General features: G+C 46.0%; 2 protein-coding genes and 1 long non-coding RNA gene across 7 annotated transcripts; 2 read left to right on the top strand and 1 right to left on the bottom strand.

Moving 5' to 3' along the window:
- Positions 1–3,018: 3,018 nt before the first annotated feature.
- On the top strand, positions 3,019–8,855 carry LOC120664497. The gene is made up of 6 exons (XM_039943755.1): positions 3,019–3,274; positions 3,466–3,745; positions 3,847–3,875; positions 3,981–4,124; positions 7,656–7,696; positions 8,330–8,855. Exons 3-6 carry the CDS (start codon positions 3,856–3,858, stop codon positions 8,455–8,457), a joined length of 333 nt encoding a protein of 110 aa, XP_039799689.1. The 5' UTR covers positions 3,019–3,274; positions 3,466–3,745; positions 3,847–3,855; the 3' UTR covers positions 8,458–8,855.
- On the bottom strand, positions 5,866–7,615 carry LOC120664499. 4 transcript variants are annotated; one of them, XR_005670910.1, is made up of 4 exons: positions 7,441–7,614; positions 7,284–7,356; positions 6,606–7,199; positions 5,866–6,397 (listed from the first exon to the last, which is right to left on the bottom strand). It is a non-coding gene; the product is annotated as an uncharacterized LOC120664499 (long non-coding RNA). The 4 variants fall into 4 exon arrangements; XR_005670911.1 differs by having other exon boundaries at positions 6,606–7,192; XR_005670912.1 differs by having other exon boundaries at positions 6,606–7,346; positions 7,441–7,615.
- A 3,268-nt stretch (positions 8,856–12,123) lies between the features above and the next one.
- LOC120664496 lies at positions 12,124–15,858 on the top strand. 2 transcript variants are annotated; one of them, XM_039943754.1, is made up of 4 exons: positions 12,124–12,282; positions 13,237–13,380; positions 13,489–13,572; positions 15,492–15,858. In XM_039943754.1, the coding sequence occupies exons 1-4, from the start codon at positions 12,158–12,160 to the stop codon at positions 15,703–15,705; spliced, it is 567 nt and encodes a 188-aa protein (XP_039799688.1). In that variant the 5' UTR covers positions 12,124–12,157; the 3' UTR covers positions 15,706–15,858. The 2 variants fall into 2 exon arrangements, 1 of the variants encoding a protein (XP_039799688.1); XR_005670908.1 differs by lacking the exons at positions 12,124–12,282; positions 15,492–15,858 and adding an exon at positions 12,295–13,045 and having other exon boundaries at positions 13,489–13,849.
- The last annotated feature ends 946 nt before the right edge of the window (positions 15,859–16,804 follow it).

Genomic DNA, 16,804 nt, shown 5'->3' with positions numbered 1-16,804 from the left:
TAGAATTACACCATAAGCATCACTCAAACACTAAATTTGATAAGAGAGACCTTGAAACCTTAGGTTTCTTCTGCGCTTCTGCTCATGTATTCAACAATGCTCATGTTTATTTCTATTTATTTAGCTCATTTTTTCCTTTCTAACGAATATATGAGGCTTTAAAAATATATGTACCAAGCTCCTAAAAGGTATCAATAGTTTGTATCAATGTATTGGCTTTTTTAGTTTAACAGTGCATATAATCAAACATATCGTAAATAGTGAGGGTGAATTTTTTTAATATTGAATGTCAAATTAAATAGTTTTAAATCACTATATAAAAATAATTAATGTAAAGACATAACATTAATTTTCTAAGCAGTGAGGGTTTTCATCCTGGCCAAAAAAATTGCCACACAGGCACAACACAAAAATCAATGGTCAAATAATACTTAATAATTTGTCCCAACATGAATATACTCTTTATTGAGACTTTGCGTTAGTTACATTGCCATGTAATGTTTGGACTGTGAATCCAGCTATTTGCCAAGTTATTGCATTAAGTTGGGCATTTTACAAGTTGTTGGACCAATCTGCATCCACCTGTCAAGTTATTGCACTAAATTGAACATTTTACAAGTTGTTGGACCAATTTGCACCCACCTGACAAGTTATTGTATAGTGGGTGCAATTTACTCTTCTTATTTACTTCACATCAAGAATAAAATTGTTCAACTAATCCATGGATTTCTAGAGCTACACATACCAAACTCCATGAAATACATGGATCCATGAAAACTCCGCCCAACAAGGCCTTAGTTCTTTATAAGAAAAATAGAAATAGAAAATCTATAATATTGTTTTGATACTTTTACTTTGCTCCTAAACAAAATTAAATATTGTGGAATTCCAGAACATTTTATTATGCCTTAAACAACAAATATTATTCTAAAATATTTTATTTTACTTTCTAAATAAAATAAAATAAAATAGAAGTTTATTTTAAATATATATATTATTAATATTCTCTGAGAAAAATAAAACTTATTTTAAGAATTATTTGAGATAGCTTCACTCCTAAAAAATAGCTCCATTCCACAAATTCCCAGTAAAAAATGACAAGCAGCTTCACTCCATGAACAACCAGCTCCACTCTACCATTTTTTGGGCTCCTTAAGGGTGCTCCACCAAAATCTAGAGCTTTTAGAGTTGAGGGATATTACCCACCATTACATACATAAAAATACCGTTTTGTTCTATCTTTTTCTCCATCTCCGCACCACACTCGGTCTCCACGCCCCCACCAGCCTAGTATGTGCTTTAGGCTAAATTAATCTATTAGGCTGGATTAAACTGAATTGGTGTTTAATCTCTCAAGTGATTTCTTTAAACCTATGGATGTGGAATTTGTAGCACGGGCTGATAGGCAAACAGACCTGTTTGACCTTAGAGCCCACGGCCTGCCTGCAATTAATGGCCCGTTCAGATCCACCTGGTCTGCCCTCTCAAAAAAAAAAGAATCCACCTCCGTCCACCAATCTTTTACTTGCAATTCTAGGCCAATTCGGAGGTCAAAGATTGTGCCGCCTTGCTGACCATTTTCGGCCGTCGGATCGGGCGCATAGCCGGTCGAGATCGCGCCGTCCTTGATATTTTACAAAAAAGTCCTCTAATTTCATAGTAATCTAACCTGCCGTCCACTCCTCTCTCTCTCACGAACCCGCAATCCAACAAAACCGACCAAGTCAAATTTACAAAACAAACCCTAATTTTTTTCATAATCAACCCACCATTCTTATTTTCTCTCAGAAAATTTGTTAAAAAGACCCTCAGATTTTACTTAAATTACACAACAATTCGTTCCATTCGTTACTTCTACACGAGCAACACGACCACAAAAACGCGTTCGAACAAAACTGTGCCCAATATAAAATTTGCTTAACATTTCAAAACCTACAATTTTACTGTAGAGTAAAATTTTAAAATCAAAACGATTCCTCCATTCATTCACACAAATGTTTACATACGATCGTTTCACCAACAATTCGGACACCAAAACATATTTGAATTAAAAAAACATTGAACATGGACATTGCTCAAAATTTCAAAACCAACTTCGCAATAGAGCAGTCTTGAAAAATCCAAATCTCTTTTCCAATTCCTCCATCAAACCTAACATCCGAGCACCGGAACGCATTTGAATTAAAAACTTTCCAACACAAATGTTGCTCCAAATTCCAAAACCTATAACTTTCATACATAGCAAACACAATTCAATGCTATTTTCTAATTCTCTTGCATAAATTTTCACATTTGAACAGAAGATACACTTAAAAAGAGTACTATATATTCCAAAATCTAAAACATTTCCACAGAACGAACTTTCAAATTCGACATGCTTTGGCATTCATTTCCCAAAAAAGTATTTACACGATTGCACATAAAAAAAATAAAAAAACCATACCACAGGTACATGCACTGGCCAACCGCAGCAACACTGCAGCCTTTTCTACCTAGCATCGGATTGGATCGCGGAAATAATGGCGCGGGCAATCTGGAGACAGACCATCACACTCTTCCTTCCTCTTCTTTGAGCTTTGTTTCTCTCTCTTTTTTTTTTCTTTCGCTGCTCAGGATTCGCTAACCCCGCTTTTGTATGGTGTATAGAGTTCCGTGTAAAGAAAATTTCAAGTAAAAAAATCTATGGTTTTCAAATTAACTATTCAAATTAATTTCTAATTACACTATCATAAGACTCATTGAAATAAAATTAATATGGAGCAATCTTATTGTGAAGTCGGAACAAATTTTATGGTGAAGTCTTCCTCTTCAAGAAAAAATATTCAACCTTAAAGTTTAGTTAAATACAGTTAACTGGGATTTATTTTTAAAAAATCATCATAATAAATTTAATGGTGCAATCCGAATCTACTTTGAACATTTCAGTTGAAAATTACACTCCAAATCTTTATTTTGTCCGTGTTATCAGGAGCTGCGTGCGTGCCGGCCTAATCTTTATTTTGTTCATGTTATCCTGCAGTCACGCGGGCTATTCGCCCTCGGATCGGACTAGTGTAGGAGTAGGAGACCGGCTCCCTGCTCGCCTCTTCCCCTCCTCCGGCCAAGTTTCGACTCAACCAAACCCTAATCACCACGAACACGAATACGGAGAGAGCAAAAATCGTCACCGGCAACCGGGAGGGATGAATTCTCAGTCTTCCCCCGTGGTTCTGCTTCACCTCCGCCGGTTGGATCACTTCCTCAAGCGCCAGGGCCTCCACAGCATCGCCCATACGTACGACCGCCTGCCTGCCCGGCGCCCGTCCCCTCCCCTCCCCTCCCCTCCCTCGTGCTTTGATTTCTTCCGTCAAGTTTCTTTTTGTCAGCTTGATGCGATTGTTGCGTCACCATTGCCGTCGCGGTGAGCCGATCCGTCGATTCGAACCGGGGAACTGATTTCTAAATGTTTCTAGATGGATTTTTCAGGCTCGAGAGGGAGTCCATGGTGTACTTCGACGCCGCGCATCTGCAGAAGCTGGTGAAGATGGGCGGTGGGATGCCGCCGGAACTTACCTGAAGGGATTCTCACCCCTCTGGGAGGGGGAGGGCTCATCCCAGCACTACACCTCCGTCTTGCACAACATGCTGCACCACTTTCCTCGCCTGCTGCGGTGAGTAAGGTGGCCGCGCCGCCAGCTCGCTTTTCTGCTCCAGTGATGATGCCTTCCGCAAAAAGTTCCCCGAGATTGCGAAGCGCAACGACCTGTATCGCTCCGGACGAAGTTCCCGTGCAGTGACTGCACGGGAACCCGGACGAAGTTCCCGTGCAGTCACTGCACGTGCAGTGACTGCACGGGAACCTCACGCTATCGCTCCATGGCCTCTGCACAAGCCAGGTACCTACTACCTAGGCTAACTAATCAACCTAGCACTAGCTCGAATGCAAACGATTTTCCAGGTTGAGTTCTTATGATTGCGATGGCTCTGATTTGTGGCTGCAGGGCATCCGTGAACTGGGAGGACATAAAGCTCAGAACCTTGGAGAAACTGCAGGAGTTGCTTCATTTTCATCCTGACGTCACATGCAGCTTACGAATGCGAGAGCTGCAGTGCACACCCACGGCATCAGAAATAACCCCCCTTGGGTACCTCTCTCAGTCTCCTTTCAACTTCTTCGCCCTTGCCCTCTTCAGGGGGGAATGTAAACCGGCGGTGGGATGCGCCTCCTGAAGCCTCGCCCAGGCAGAATCGGGGAATCCCCCACACCAACTGGGCCCACAGCTCAGTACTCTATTCTGCATTTCTTATAATCTAGTATTGCTACTATTCCAGTCCAGTTCATTCAACCAGACTAATCCACTACGATTCAGCTTGCTCATGCGCTATATTGTTCCATCACACACTTCCAATCCAATGGTATTAAATAAAGAGTAAAATGCATGGGAGGTCCATAAACTTGTAAGAGTGTGTCATATAGGCCCATCAACTTCGAAAGTGCATTTTTGGGTCCCTAAACTTTTTAAGTCGTTCACCGCAGGTCCATACCCCTCCACGTGAGCAAGTATCGATGACATGGCGTGCTGACTGGGCATCTTTATCTTTCATGCATCTCTCCTTCCTCTCTCCACCCCTCCCTCTCTCTCTCCCACCCATCCTCTCTCCTTGCGCCGACGGCTCCCACCCTCCCTCTCTCCCTGCGCTGGCGCCGCTCGTCCCGTGCCCGCCACCAGCTCGCCGCTGTGCTCCGCCTTCGCCCTCGCCGCCGCTGCGCTCCGCCTTCGCACTCGCCGCCGCGCCCCGCCACCGCACTCGCCGTGGCACCCCGCACCCATCCTCGCCGCCGTGCCCGGGCTCCGGGCTCGCCGCGGCGCCCCGCCACCATCCTCGCCGCCGCGCCCGACCTCCGCGCTCGCCGCGGCACCCCTCCACGACCCTTGCCGCGGGGCCCCGCCACCGTCCTTGCCGCGGCACCCGCCATGGTGTGCGGCGGCGCGCGGCTTCCGCCGGTGACAAGGCCAGCGAGAGCGGAGGCGGGGCGGAGGCGGCCGGCGAGCGTGCCCCGTCGGCCTCGAGGGCGCCTGGACGCGGCCCCGGAGCTCCGTCCCGGCCGGACCCACGCGGGGCCAAGGCGGTGGCGGCCGGAGGCCCGCGCCGCACCGGAGCCCTACGAGGTGGCCACCGGCGAGCACCCGCGAGCGCGCATGCGGTTGCGCCGGCCGAGCTCGCCCCTCCTCCCAATCCCGCGCCGCGCCCGTCCCTCTCCCTCGAGCTCCTCCGGTCCATGGCGGCAGCGGCCATGGCGTATGCCCGCGCGGGTCCATGGCACGGCGGCGGCCTCCCCGCGCCGGTGCTCCCTCCAGATCCGGTTCTCTCGGTGCAGCGGCGAGCCTCCTCGCGCACCTCCTACCAACGTGGGCGGCGCGGGGCGGGATGGCGGCTCCAGCGAGTTCCGCGGGCCAGGGGCTACCCCGGCGGTGGAGGAGACGTGGAGCAGAGGCGCCCCCTCGCCGCGGAGCTCGTCGGCCGAGCGGAGCCGCGGGGCCGCCCTCCCTCCCTCGAGCGGAGGTGCCCCCTCGCCGCGGAGCTCGCCTGCCGAGCGGGGCCGCGGAGCTCGTCGGACGAGCGGAGCCGCTTGGCACCCATGTCTGGAGGAAGAAGAAAGAGTGGTGCCTAGTCAGCGTGCCACATCAGCGCTAGCTGCCCACATGGATGCGTATGGACCTCCGGTGAATGACTTAAAAAGTTTAGGGACCCAGAAATACACTTTCGGAGTTGATGGACCTATATGACACACCCTTACAAGTTTGAGGACTGCTGGTGTACTTTACTCTTAAATAAATTTACATTTTACAACGTATTTTTACTACAAGCAGAGGCATGCTTGGATCCTTCAGGTGACTTGCATTACCCAGCGGTAACTGTCATGACTTGGTGCCAGACTAAATCTAAGCCAATTAGAGGAAACAAGAATCCAGCATACAAGAAACAGCTAATTATCATCAGCTACAAGTGCTGAGTTTTACTAAGAAATACCAACAACTTTTAGTTAGGGACTCTGATGCCTTATGGTCATCAAGGCACAAGTAGTGTAACTCCTCTTGACTCTATTCTTTTGCTTCATTCCGTCCTGGCCTTCTTCCTAGCCTTTTTCATCTTCTCCTTGATTATGTCAAGCTGCGACTTTTATGGGTTCATTCTTAATCGACCACGCATATGGAGGCATGAGTATCAAAAGTTCAGAGTCATTCAATCTAGCACTAGAACCTGCACAGCCAAACATGTTCCCACCAGTTTCTCCATCCGATTGTTCTAAAAAAAAAAGTTTCTCCATCCGATTGGTTCCCATGCCATTACCTGGAACTGGAATTCTTGCATTGCATTGCCATATTTAGCTCAATTCTTTGTCCCCAATCCATTTCTGCAAGAACCATCTACATTTCTTCAAACGGGTCACATATACAACTAGTTTGTTGAATCGATTCATAATACACACTAGTTTGTTGGAACGATACATAATACACAACTAGTATTACCACCTTATATACTAGTAGGCTAATCAATACCATTGGAATTAGTCGTGCTCACTGGATAATATTAAAATAGCACTATTTGACAGGAACACTTACCCTTTTGACCATGGTTGTGCTCAGCCTTCTGGATTCAAGATTATACAGTCAGTACATTCATTCTCAAACTGCAACCTTGCATAGCTTCTGCCCAGTGTACTGCTATTGCTGATGAAACTTCAAATTGCAATTTCACCACCAGTTACAGTGCTTGGCCACAACAAACAATTTTAGAAACTACGGGGGAATTGTAAGACAACATATTTGAGTAATTAATTGAAAACTTACCAAAATTGTGGTTCTTTCATCATAGTTCTATCAAACTGCTTGGGAGTTGAAACTTTCAGCCCATAGTCAGTGGTTCAATCTCCAGTTTTGCCTACTGCAATAGTCATCTTCGTTACTAGAAACCAACACCATATTCCCACTGCTACCATTACCTTCCGCAAGAACGGATTCATAACTCAAACACCCTACTACTTGCTTGCATGACCCTATCTATAGGGAGTTCCTGGTTAATCTTGGACAGTAAATCAAACTGGTTAATCACGCATCACTTGGGTTCCAGCTTTGAAGTTGAAAAAGGAAGGCACGATGAAGGGGTAACAGCTCAGAGATGTCATCTTGCTCCATCGACCACTTGCCTACTGGACTCTAAATCGACTACAATTACTTCAAAGATCGAGAAAAAATACATAAATTCTGCAGCGGGATAATCACGCAAGCTCGGAAGAGTACCTCTTGTTGACGACTGGACCCACCTCAGATTTGCTGCCATCTCCATCGAAACCACTTTGCCTACTGTGGGGCTCTAAATCAATAGCAAGAACTTTAAAAATCGAGACAAAGAACACTAGATCCGCATGGGAGAATCAGACAAGTTAAGTTTCAGTACGATTTTCTGTTGAAGGCCTGATGGAAACACCTTCCTATGGCATAATCTGGTTGCCGCCATTGATGGTAGGTACCCTCGAGATCCCGTAAAGAAGAATCTAGGGAGACGAGCTCGGCGCCATGGCTGGTGTAGGGCGAGCGAGATATTTTGAACAGTTGCATTTTTTTTCACCATCAGTATGCCTCTGTGTAAATATACCTTTCCGTTATATGCAGGCTTCCCTCCAGTCAGCAAACAAATCAGCCCGGTGACTCAGGTCAGCATTCAGTCCCTTCATATGCTTTTAGTAGATACCTGTGTGATATATTGGGTACCTTAGTTTTCTTCTCTGTGAAAGCTTTAGTTTAGACTATCATGGTCAATTATAGCGTTGCTTACTCACTTTTCACGGCTATTATCTGGTGTAGTTTTTGTTCGAATCTTGTGGTCCACATTTAAATTGGAACCTTTTAGGACCATACTTCATCTCCTTATGCTTTCTTGATTTCGATGCATATAATCTAAGCCCCTGCTATCCTTGTATTGTCATATGCGTACACAATATTTCTTCTACTTTAGAAGTATCATCCTTGGTTTGTTAACTGTAACACTATGCTCTACTGGTGTTCCAAGTGCTCTAATTTTGGAGGCTATGCTGCCTACATCAGAAAGACCAACTAAAATTATTGCAATAGCTCCAAATATTAGCACAGGTAAAATATTTGAATATTCATTGTTTTTGCAACAATGAGAATTCATGTACTCTGTTTTCTTTTGCACCAAAAAATGAAATAGCCCAAATGTCTGAAACAAGTTACCATAAAGGACACGCTTGTGCCTATGCTGAGCCAGTGATCATGAACCTTACCCATTGCATGTAATTTATGTGGTTGTCTTTGTCACTTGTCAGGTATGAAGCATTCAAGACCTTGTGATGCACATTTTCCCGAAAGTTTTGAGCAAGCTTTTGATTCACAAAAGGGTGCAAAGAGGCTACGGACAACTGGAGAGTTCGCTGATGAAGTAAGTCGTATCTGATAGCTGCATGTGTAATTTCGAAAACCTCGAATGGAAAGGGATGATGCATTCGTCTTCTATCTGTAGTTCTATGGTTTCTACACTTAATATTTTTTACTGGTGGGAAACCTGCTCTTTTCTTAATCAATCTGTGTGTTCATCGTAGAATTATACAAGAGTTCTAATTTGGATTTGCCAGCAGGCACCATCATTTGTAATTGAAACTTTCGACAAGAGTTCTAATTTGGACTTGCCAGCAGGCACATCATTTGTAATTGACAAGTGTTCTAATTTGGACTTGCCAGCAGGCACCATCATTTGTAATTGAAACTTTCGACAAGAGTTCTAATTTGGACTTGCCAGCAGGCACCATCATTTGTAATTGAAACTTTCGATAATAATAGGATACTGCTATATGATTTCGTCTTGTACAGGAAGCAAAGGCGGATGTTTTGGTCCACGTTCACTCGAAATGAGAAAACCCTTTTTGTTACCATCAGAGGTACTATATATGGACTCTGTAGAGTACACTCTTTTTCTCGTTGGCTTCGTTAAATCACAGAAGAAGCTATCCCAACCTTAAAACTAATCCTTTCTCAGCAACCAAACAGGGGTAACAGTTCAAAAAGACCTAACAGGGGTATTAAGTGGTATTCTACCTAGGATACCCTGTTTCTTCTATACATGAAGTTGATGGGACGGCATAAAGAAGAACGCGTGGAAGACGTGAAGTTGAGACACCTAGCTGATGGATCTAGTGGAGAAAAATAGATAGAACCTGACTTAGCAACGGATGCATTAACCACGACCGCTCCACGTGGTGAGCCCGAGGCAACCTAGCTGATGGATCTAATGGAGAAAAATAGATAAAACCTGACTTAGCAACGGATGCGTTAACCACGACCGCTCCACATGGTGAGCCCGAGGCAAATCTTGCCCGTTGTCTTCCTCCACGGCGACCGCAGCAGCATCTCCAAGGCGGCCTCGACAGCATCTCATCTACGGCAACCGCGCAGCGGCGCAGGCGCTGCCTGGGATATGATCCAGCAGCGTTTTCCGATTTGAAGGGGCGAGGAGGGAAAGGGATAGGGGAGGACGAGGAGATAGGGAGCGAGTGCATTACTGGGCCAATTAATGCAACCAAACACTATCTCTGCTTATACAAATGGCCGTACGACCAACTAAACATCCGAAAATCCTATACATCTTCTGAAAAGATTCCCCCCACCTTTCCAATGTTTGATTCCAATGTTTGAGATTCGTGCAACACCTTCTATCTGTCAAAATTTTAACCCACTGCGTGGCATCTCGGTGCGCACCGTTGCTTCCACCACGTGCTGCCACTACGGCCGCCCTCCGCCGTGCGCTGCCGCTCTAGCTCCCCGCCACGCGCCGCCACTGTAGCCGCCCCCGCCCCCTGCTTCTCGCCGTGGCTGCCCCCCCTTCCCGCCGCGGCCGTCCTCCCCCAGCTCGCCTCCACCGCGCGATGCCACTACGGCCAACGTCCTCCTCCTCCCTACCTCCAACTGCACACCGCTCGCCACGGCTCCTTCCCTTGCGCTGCGGCCGAAGAAGAGATATGGCAATATATTGAAAAAATGTTGATCTAAGTTTTGATAAATGTTGAATCTACTCACTTAAGATGTTGATATAGTTTGTAAAAAATGTGAAGGTAGTATTTTTCAATATATTGATGAATGTGATTCTGAAAATGGTTGAAACTATTCTTTTTAAATGTTCAACTATTTTTTAAAAGATGTTGAATCTAATTTAAACTTAGTGAATTTTATACATGCATATATATTGCTTATCCATCTTCTAGAAGTTATTGTATTGTTTACTGTAGGCTGGGTGGGCTTATCCTGCATTGAGCCTAACGAGGTCGATGTCGCGGGTCACACCCAAAGAGTTCTGGACTCTAGGCCCAATTGTGAGTAGCCGGTCAGGCCCGCGACTCCACCGAATCGCAACCCACCACGACGGCTCCTCTCTCTCTTTTGTCTTTTCTTCCCTTCCTTCCCTCTTCTCTCTACGCCTCCCCAGATTTCGAGTTGACACTCGTCATGTCTTCCTCCCCCAAAACCGACGCGACAATGATGTCGACGAGGTGCTTCCGCGGCGATCGTCCCACCCTCACGAGCCTCCGCCTCCGCCGCATCGTCTCCTTCCTCCGCCGCCACCGCCTTTATGACACCGCCCACGCGTACGCTCCCTGTCCCAACCCTCATTGTTTCGTTTCTGGTGGATGACACATCCAACGATTTTGCAGGCTGGAGAGGCAGACGGGCGCCTTCTTCGACGCCGTGCACTTCCAGCGCCTCCAGCGCGACCTCCGCTTGGCCGACGCATCCTCATACTGCACGACTTCATCGCCGTCCGCGGCTGCAGCCGCGAGGCTGACATGCTTGTCGTCCGCATCGTCATCCTGCACGTGTCAATGATGTTCTCTCATCCATCCCCACCTACCACCTAACAATTTTCCCTCTTTCCAAGTGGGCAATAAAGCGCATTGACATGCTACGCCGCAGTTTTCTCTGGCGAGGCGAGGAGTCTGCAAAAGAGGGTCACTGCAAAGTTAATTGGAAACGGGTGTGCCGGCCAAAGAAATTGGGCGGTCTTGGCATCCCGGACCTTGAGAAATTCTCCAGAGCACTCAGACTCCGATGGCTTTGGTTCCAATGGACAGACTCAGTGCGACCGTGGTCGGGCTTTCCGGCGCGAGTAACACAGACAGACCTCACACTTTTCAGAGCTTGCACTTCTATCAGCATCGGCAATGGCGCGAAGACTAGTTTCTGGAAGGATAGATGGCTCAGTGGGCAGGCTCCCATGGATATTGCTCCGTTGTGTTTCGCTCTGGCCTGGCGAAAAAACATGACTGTGGCTTGCAGCTTGCCACAAGGGAGATGGATGCGGGGCCTGAACCGCATCAGCACTAGTGCCCAGCTTCATCAGTTTGTGTCTCTATGGGAGCAGCTCCAGACGGTTCAACTCAATCAGGAGCCGGACCAGATAAGGTGGAACTCCACGGCAGACGGTAGCTACTCATCCCGTTCGGCATATGCAGTCCAATTCTACGGATCCTATCCGGATTTCACCTGGTCAAAGGTCTGGAACCTCAAGGTGGAGAACAAATGCAAATTCTTTCTGTGGCTACTCCTCCAATGGAAGTTAATGACTGCAGACCGCATAATCAAGAGGGGTGGACAGGCAAACCTCATTTGTCAACTCTGTAGAACGAGAGAAGAATCCACCTTGCACCTCGCTGTCAACTGCTCCTTCACGCAGTTGGTCTAGTCCCTGGTTTCGCAGCAGACGGGACAACATAACCTCACGAGCACAACAACAGACCTCAAGAAATGGTGGTTAGATCTACTGTCTCACTCACAAGAACGAAACCAAATCATCACCTACACCGTCTGGAATGTATGGAAGGAACGCTGCTGACGTTTCTACGACAACAAAGCTCTCAATGCTTTACAGCTAACCAGTTTGATCCGCCAGGATGATGCTGCGCTGAGTGCAGCGCTCATCGTTCAAGTTGTAAATTAGTTTCCCCTTTCTAGTTGCGCCCGTGCTGCCGCTTCTGGTAGCCGGCGCTAGTTGTTTGTTTTTTATTGTGCTTTTGGTTCTTGTTTTTGTTTTTGTTCTTCCTGCTTCCTACTATTAATGAAAAGGCAGAGCACCTGCTATTCCTTCAAAAAAAAAAATCCTGCGCGTCATGGCCGACTTCGCCGGCGGCCGGACGCGCGACATCGACGCCCTCTTCCAGCGCCTCTACGCCTCCCTCCAATCCCAACCCAACGTCCACCGCCTCCGCAGGACCCTACTCTCCGACCAAGCCAGGTGCACGGACCATCTCCCTCTTTCTTATAGCTAATTATATTATTCTCCACCTAGCTAGTAACTAGTAGCCGTACTACAAATCATTGTATCTTTTCCCCCTATTTTTTTATGTGGGGGCTAGCTGCACTCGTCAATTTGCTACTACTAGTTACCTGCAACAACTATTTGGGAAAAAACAAAGTTGATTCTTGAGCAATGCAATGTGTAAGCGTCTGTTTGGGAGGACTTCTTGAGTAGCTCCAAAACCGGCTTCTCAATGAGCCCTACCAAACGGTGCTTCAGCTCAGTTTCGGCTCCGGCTCCAGCGACGAAGCCCCAGAAAACCCGGTGACAAGAGCAGGAGGGAGGGCATGGAGCCAAAAATTGCAGCTCCGCGTGGCTCCGGCGGCGGCTCCATCTCGCGTGCCATCTTTGCCCTCCGCTTGCGCGATGCACGCCTCCTCGCGGACTCCTCTTGGCACGCGCTGCCGGGCGGCGCCGGAAGCCCGTGCCGCAGCGGGGCACGGCGGGGTCCGAGCAGCGCCGGGAGACCGTCCCGCGGCAGGGCACAGCGGGGGGTCGAGCGGCAGCAGCAGCCTGTGCCTGTGCGTCGGAGCAAGATAAAAGAAGGGAGGAAGAAGCAGGTGGTGGCGGGAGGCTCTGCTCGTGGCCGTGCGTTGGAGCCAGATGAAGGGATGGAGGAGGAAGAAGTATGGATAAGGAGAGAGGATTTGGAAGGGAAGAGAAAAATAGAATGAAAAAAATAAAGGAGAGAAAGATAAGGGTAGGATGGTCATTTTATTTTTTCTATGTATATTAATAACTATGTTTTTTAAAAACGGCTTCAGCTCCATCAGAGAAGCTGCTTCACCAGAGGAGCCGGAGCTATTTTTGAAGGAGCCGGAGGCCTGCCAAACATGCCCTAATTGCATATCAGATATTGATTGATTGATTGTGCGATCTCCATACTTGCAGGGCATCCAGGCTCTATCATCACATCAAGCCCATGGCAATAGAGGCCACTTTGAACATGGCTGCCAAGTGCCCTGAGCTCAAAGCCAAGGCACAGTTACCGCGCTGCACTTATAATCCTGCCTACATCTTATCACTTGGTCCTAGGTATACATCTTCATTTTCATACATAATGCAGCTTCAAAGTCACTATTTTGATTCCCATGTGATGCTCTCCCTCCATCAATCTCAGTTTAAACTGTGTATTTGTTACAGGCTGCGCGGATGCAATGGTTCTCGAAACAATAAAGCTGGCCGTCTCCCAGCACATGACCTTGCCCGTTCCTTCATGCAGAAGAGGTATATAGTCCACGCAGGGATTCTTCTCTGATGTTCTTGCTCTTAGTACTCGTGCACTGAGGCTCCTTGCTTTGTTCAGGCCTCTGGTCAGTCACGAGATAAAGCATTCAGGTGTGCGTATGTGATGCTAAATTCAGCAGTAGTAGCATACTAGCATATATCCTTTAAACATATACAGCATGCAACTATTATATGTTTTATATGTTTCGCAAGAAGCTTGCTACAGACTGATTGAATGGTATTTATGACAATAAACTCACTAAGTATTACCTATTCAGATTTGTGGTTTTGTGCAAATGGCATTCACATTTTGTTTTCTACAATGATATATGACTTTTATGTTAGATCAAGTAATTTATGAACCGCTCATAGCCTAGTATTACATTCAACCTGAAAAAAATATAAAACCGTTTTACTTTATTTTTGATCGGTAGGTGCATTTTCACATTTCTTAGAAATTGAAGAACATGGCTGAGCTACTGGTCCTGATTGCTTCCTACAACTTCTCATGCTGCAATATGTTGCATTTTTATTTGTTCCTTTGCTCATATATTTTATACGATGAATTGAATCTTAATAGTGACAGTTACTTGATTCATGTCACTGTGTAATGGTTGACTTCATGTGCTTTTAGTTGATACTTCACATGATGCAAACCCTTTGATGCCCAATCAAGGAAATACCGGTTATGTAGACCGGTATATGTCTGGATTTATTTATGGCCCCCCACATCGGAAGCTAGATATTAAAACTAGTTGGAGAGGATTTTACCTAAGTTCGAAACCGGTTTGAAGATTATGGGTTGAAACTATTGATTTGGTTTGCTTTGGGAGAAAAGAGCAAGTAGTTTTTGGGTTGGTTTGGGTGGAATAGCAAGTGGGTGGAGTTCATTTGGTTTCTAAAGTGTGTTAATGATAAAATAGTTTGGTGTGGTTTTGGTTTGATTGAACCGGTATTAGACCTGTGCTTTGAGGTGGGCGCACGACAGACCAACTGATCTCTACCGTCGCTAGGCTGATGACCAGCCACTGTAGTCCGAAGATAAGCTCTGTTTGTGATATCCATCATTCATGTAGCAAATGTATGTTGGTACGACAATGAGGTCATGACAGCAAGTCAGATTCCAGACCTGCGCATGCAGTCGGTCCTCAGGTCCCAGCAGCTGCATTAGATATATTAGATGTACATGCTAACTTAAAAGAAGCAGGTGCATGGGACATGACGACATGTCAAGCCTCTTCACACAGCACAGGCACAGCAAGCAACATCACGTTTTGACCAACTAGTTAGTTTTACTGAAACTCTGAAAGCAAGCTAAACACATGGTAGCGTAAGTCCCCTCACCTAGCAGCGCGCGAATAGAGATGGCAAGCAAAGTTGCAACGCCACATGCTCCTAGTCCTAGATTAGAAATTATTCCTTCCCGATGGATGCATCATGCAAGATGCAAAAAAAAAAAAAAAAACAGGAACCATACCTGATCCTTGGAAAGTACAGCTATACACAAAAATCACGAGATAATAATGTTGATTTCCTGAGGTCAAAATCCAAGTCGACATTGGCTTCCGATATATCCACAGAAAACCTTTCTAATAGATTAACAAGATAGTGCTGGTTAATCTAAATTGGATTCAGGACATTAGGTCTCGTCATTCAGTCTCTGTCCAAACTACATAGCTCTGCGATACTGAAATTATGGAGCCATGCGGCACCATGACAAGGACTAAATGACTATGACTTATGCCGTGGTACCTGTAACTTAACACATCACATACCATCAACAGTGTGTAGATTCTACGCCTAATTACTCACCAGCGACCTGACTCCAGTATGTTATAAATTGAAAATATTAAATAAAACCAACAGGGAGCAAACCTTTTATCTGATCTGATCCTACGTATCGTGGTTTGTTGTTGAAGGTCTCTGAGGTTATTGGTCCTAATATCCTCTGCATTGACGAGGACCACATGGAATGGAGGCAGCCGCATCAAGTCAACATCTGTGGGGTCATTAAACCAGCTCTTATCGGTACAGCGCATTCCACTCGCAGCTGGAAGACCTGAAGAAAATGTGTTGTTCATCACTTATACAAAAATAAGGCAAAAGAAAATACAATCAGCATCCACAGCCTAACAGCGGCACACATGGAAGAGCAGAAACTTTAGGTCTAGTGAGATACTGAAATCAGTTTCAAACCAAAACTCATTTTGGCGATGAACTTTTCCCCGTTGAAATGGTGATGTAAATATAAATTCACATCTTATAGTGAAAACTACCTGTGGGGTACTATCAAATGTCAATTATGGCTACTTTTTGCCAAGTCATCTCTCTAAAAACTGTTAGGTCCTTCATCACAAAAACGTACAAGATCCATGGTCTGTTTTTAGTCTTTTGTTCACTTGTGTAGGTCAACCTCTATTTGGCCCGCATCAAATTATGTATGTAAACTGCTTCCTTCTTAATGATATACGTGCTAATGTTTGTAAAAAAAGATCCATGGGAGAAGAGTGCAAAATGAATTTATGTTCTGGAACAAGTATACCTAGTAGAGGCTCAGCTAGTCTCTCACTATCTTTGAAAATGACCCTCCTCCAACAATGAACCACCTGGTCAAGGAAGGAACATCTCGAGGTGAGGCCTTTGCGAAGTCAAAATTCTCACACGGATGCAATTTTGAATGAACAAGAGTTTCTACTAAAAGGGGTCAAAGAGTTGGTGAAGACTATTGCAGCAGTTGTAGTTAATAACTCAATTAGAGGCTCTTTTGCATGCTCAGATGTTCAACTGAGGCATAGCATAAGTTATCCCTTCTCTTCTCTTCTCTTCTCTTCTCTATGCTTCTAAAAAACACAATTGGAGGACAATTTTTTTGATGCGACCTCGGACCCCCTCCCACCTTGGTCATTCTGTCGTGCAACCCCTCCCCTCCGTACGATCCCTCCTCTCCTATGCAATTACCCCACATCGCACTCCCGCGCCACCCCTCCCCTCTCCACACCTTGCACCATCGTGCTTCCGCACTTCGTGCGCACCGCATTCGAGAAGCCGTCGTAACGCCATGCAGCTACCATCCTGCCGAGCCAAGAAATATATATTTTAGAAACTATGATATTTTCTCAAAGACGTATTTTAAAATATTTGATAGTATATTTGTGTTGTATTAAAGTGATATTATCTTTTACACCCTTAGCAATGCATAGGCACTAACCTTATTTTTCAAAAAGAAATGAAA

Source organism: Panicum virgatum, chromosome 3N (genome assembly GCF_016808335.1).
Source record: "Panicum virgatum strain AP13 chromosome 3N, P.virgatum_v5, whole genome shotgun sequence".
Taxonomy (NCBI): domain Eukaryota; kingdom Viridiplantae; phylum Streptophyta; class Magnoliopsida; order Poales; family Poaceae; genus Panicum; species Panicum virgatum.
Note: the sequence above shows the minus strand (reverse complement) of the source record. Positions and strands in the feature narration are given on the sequence as shown.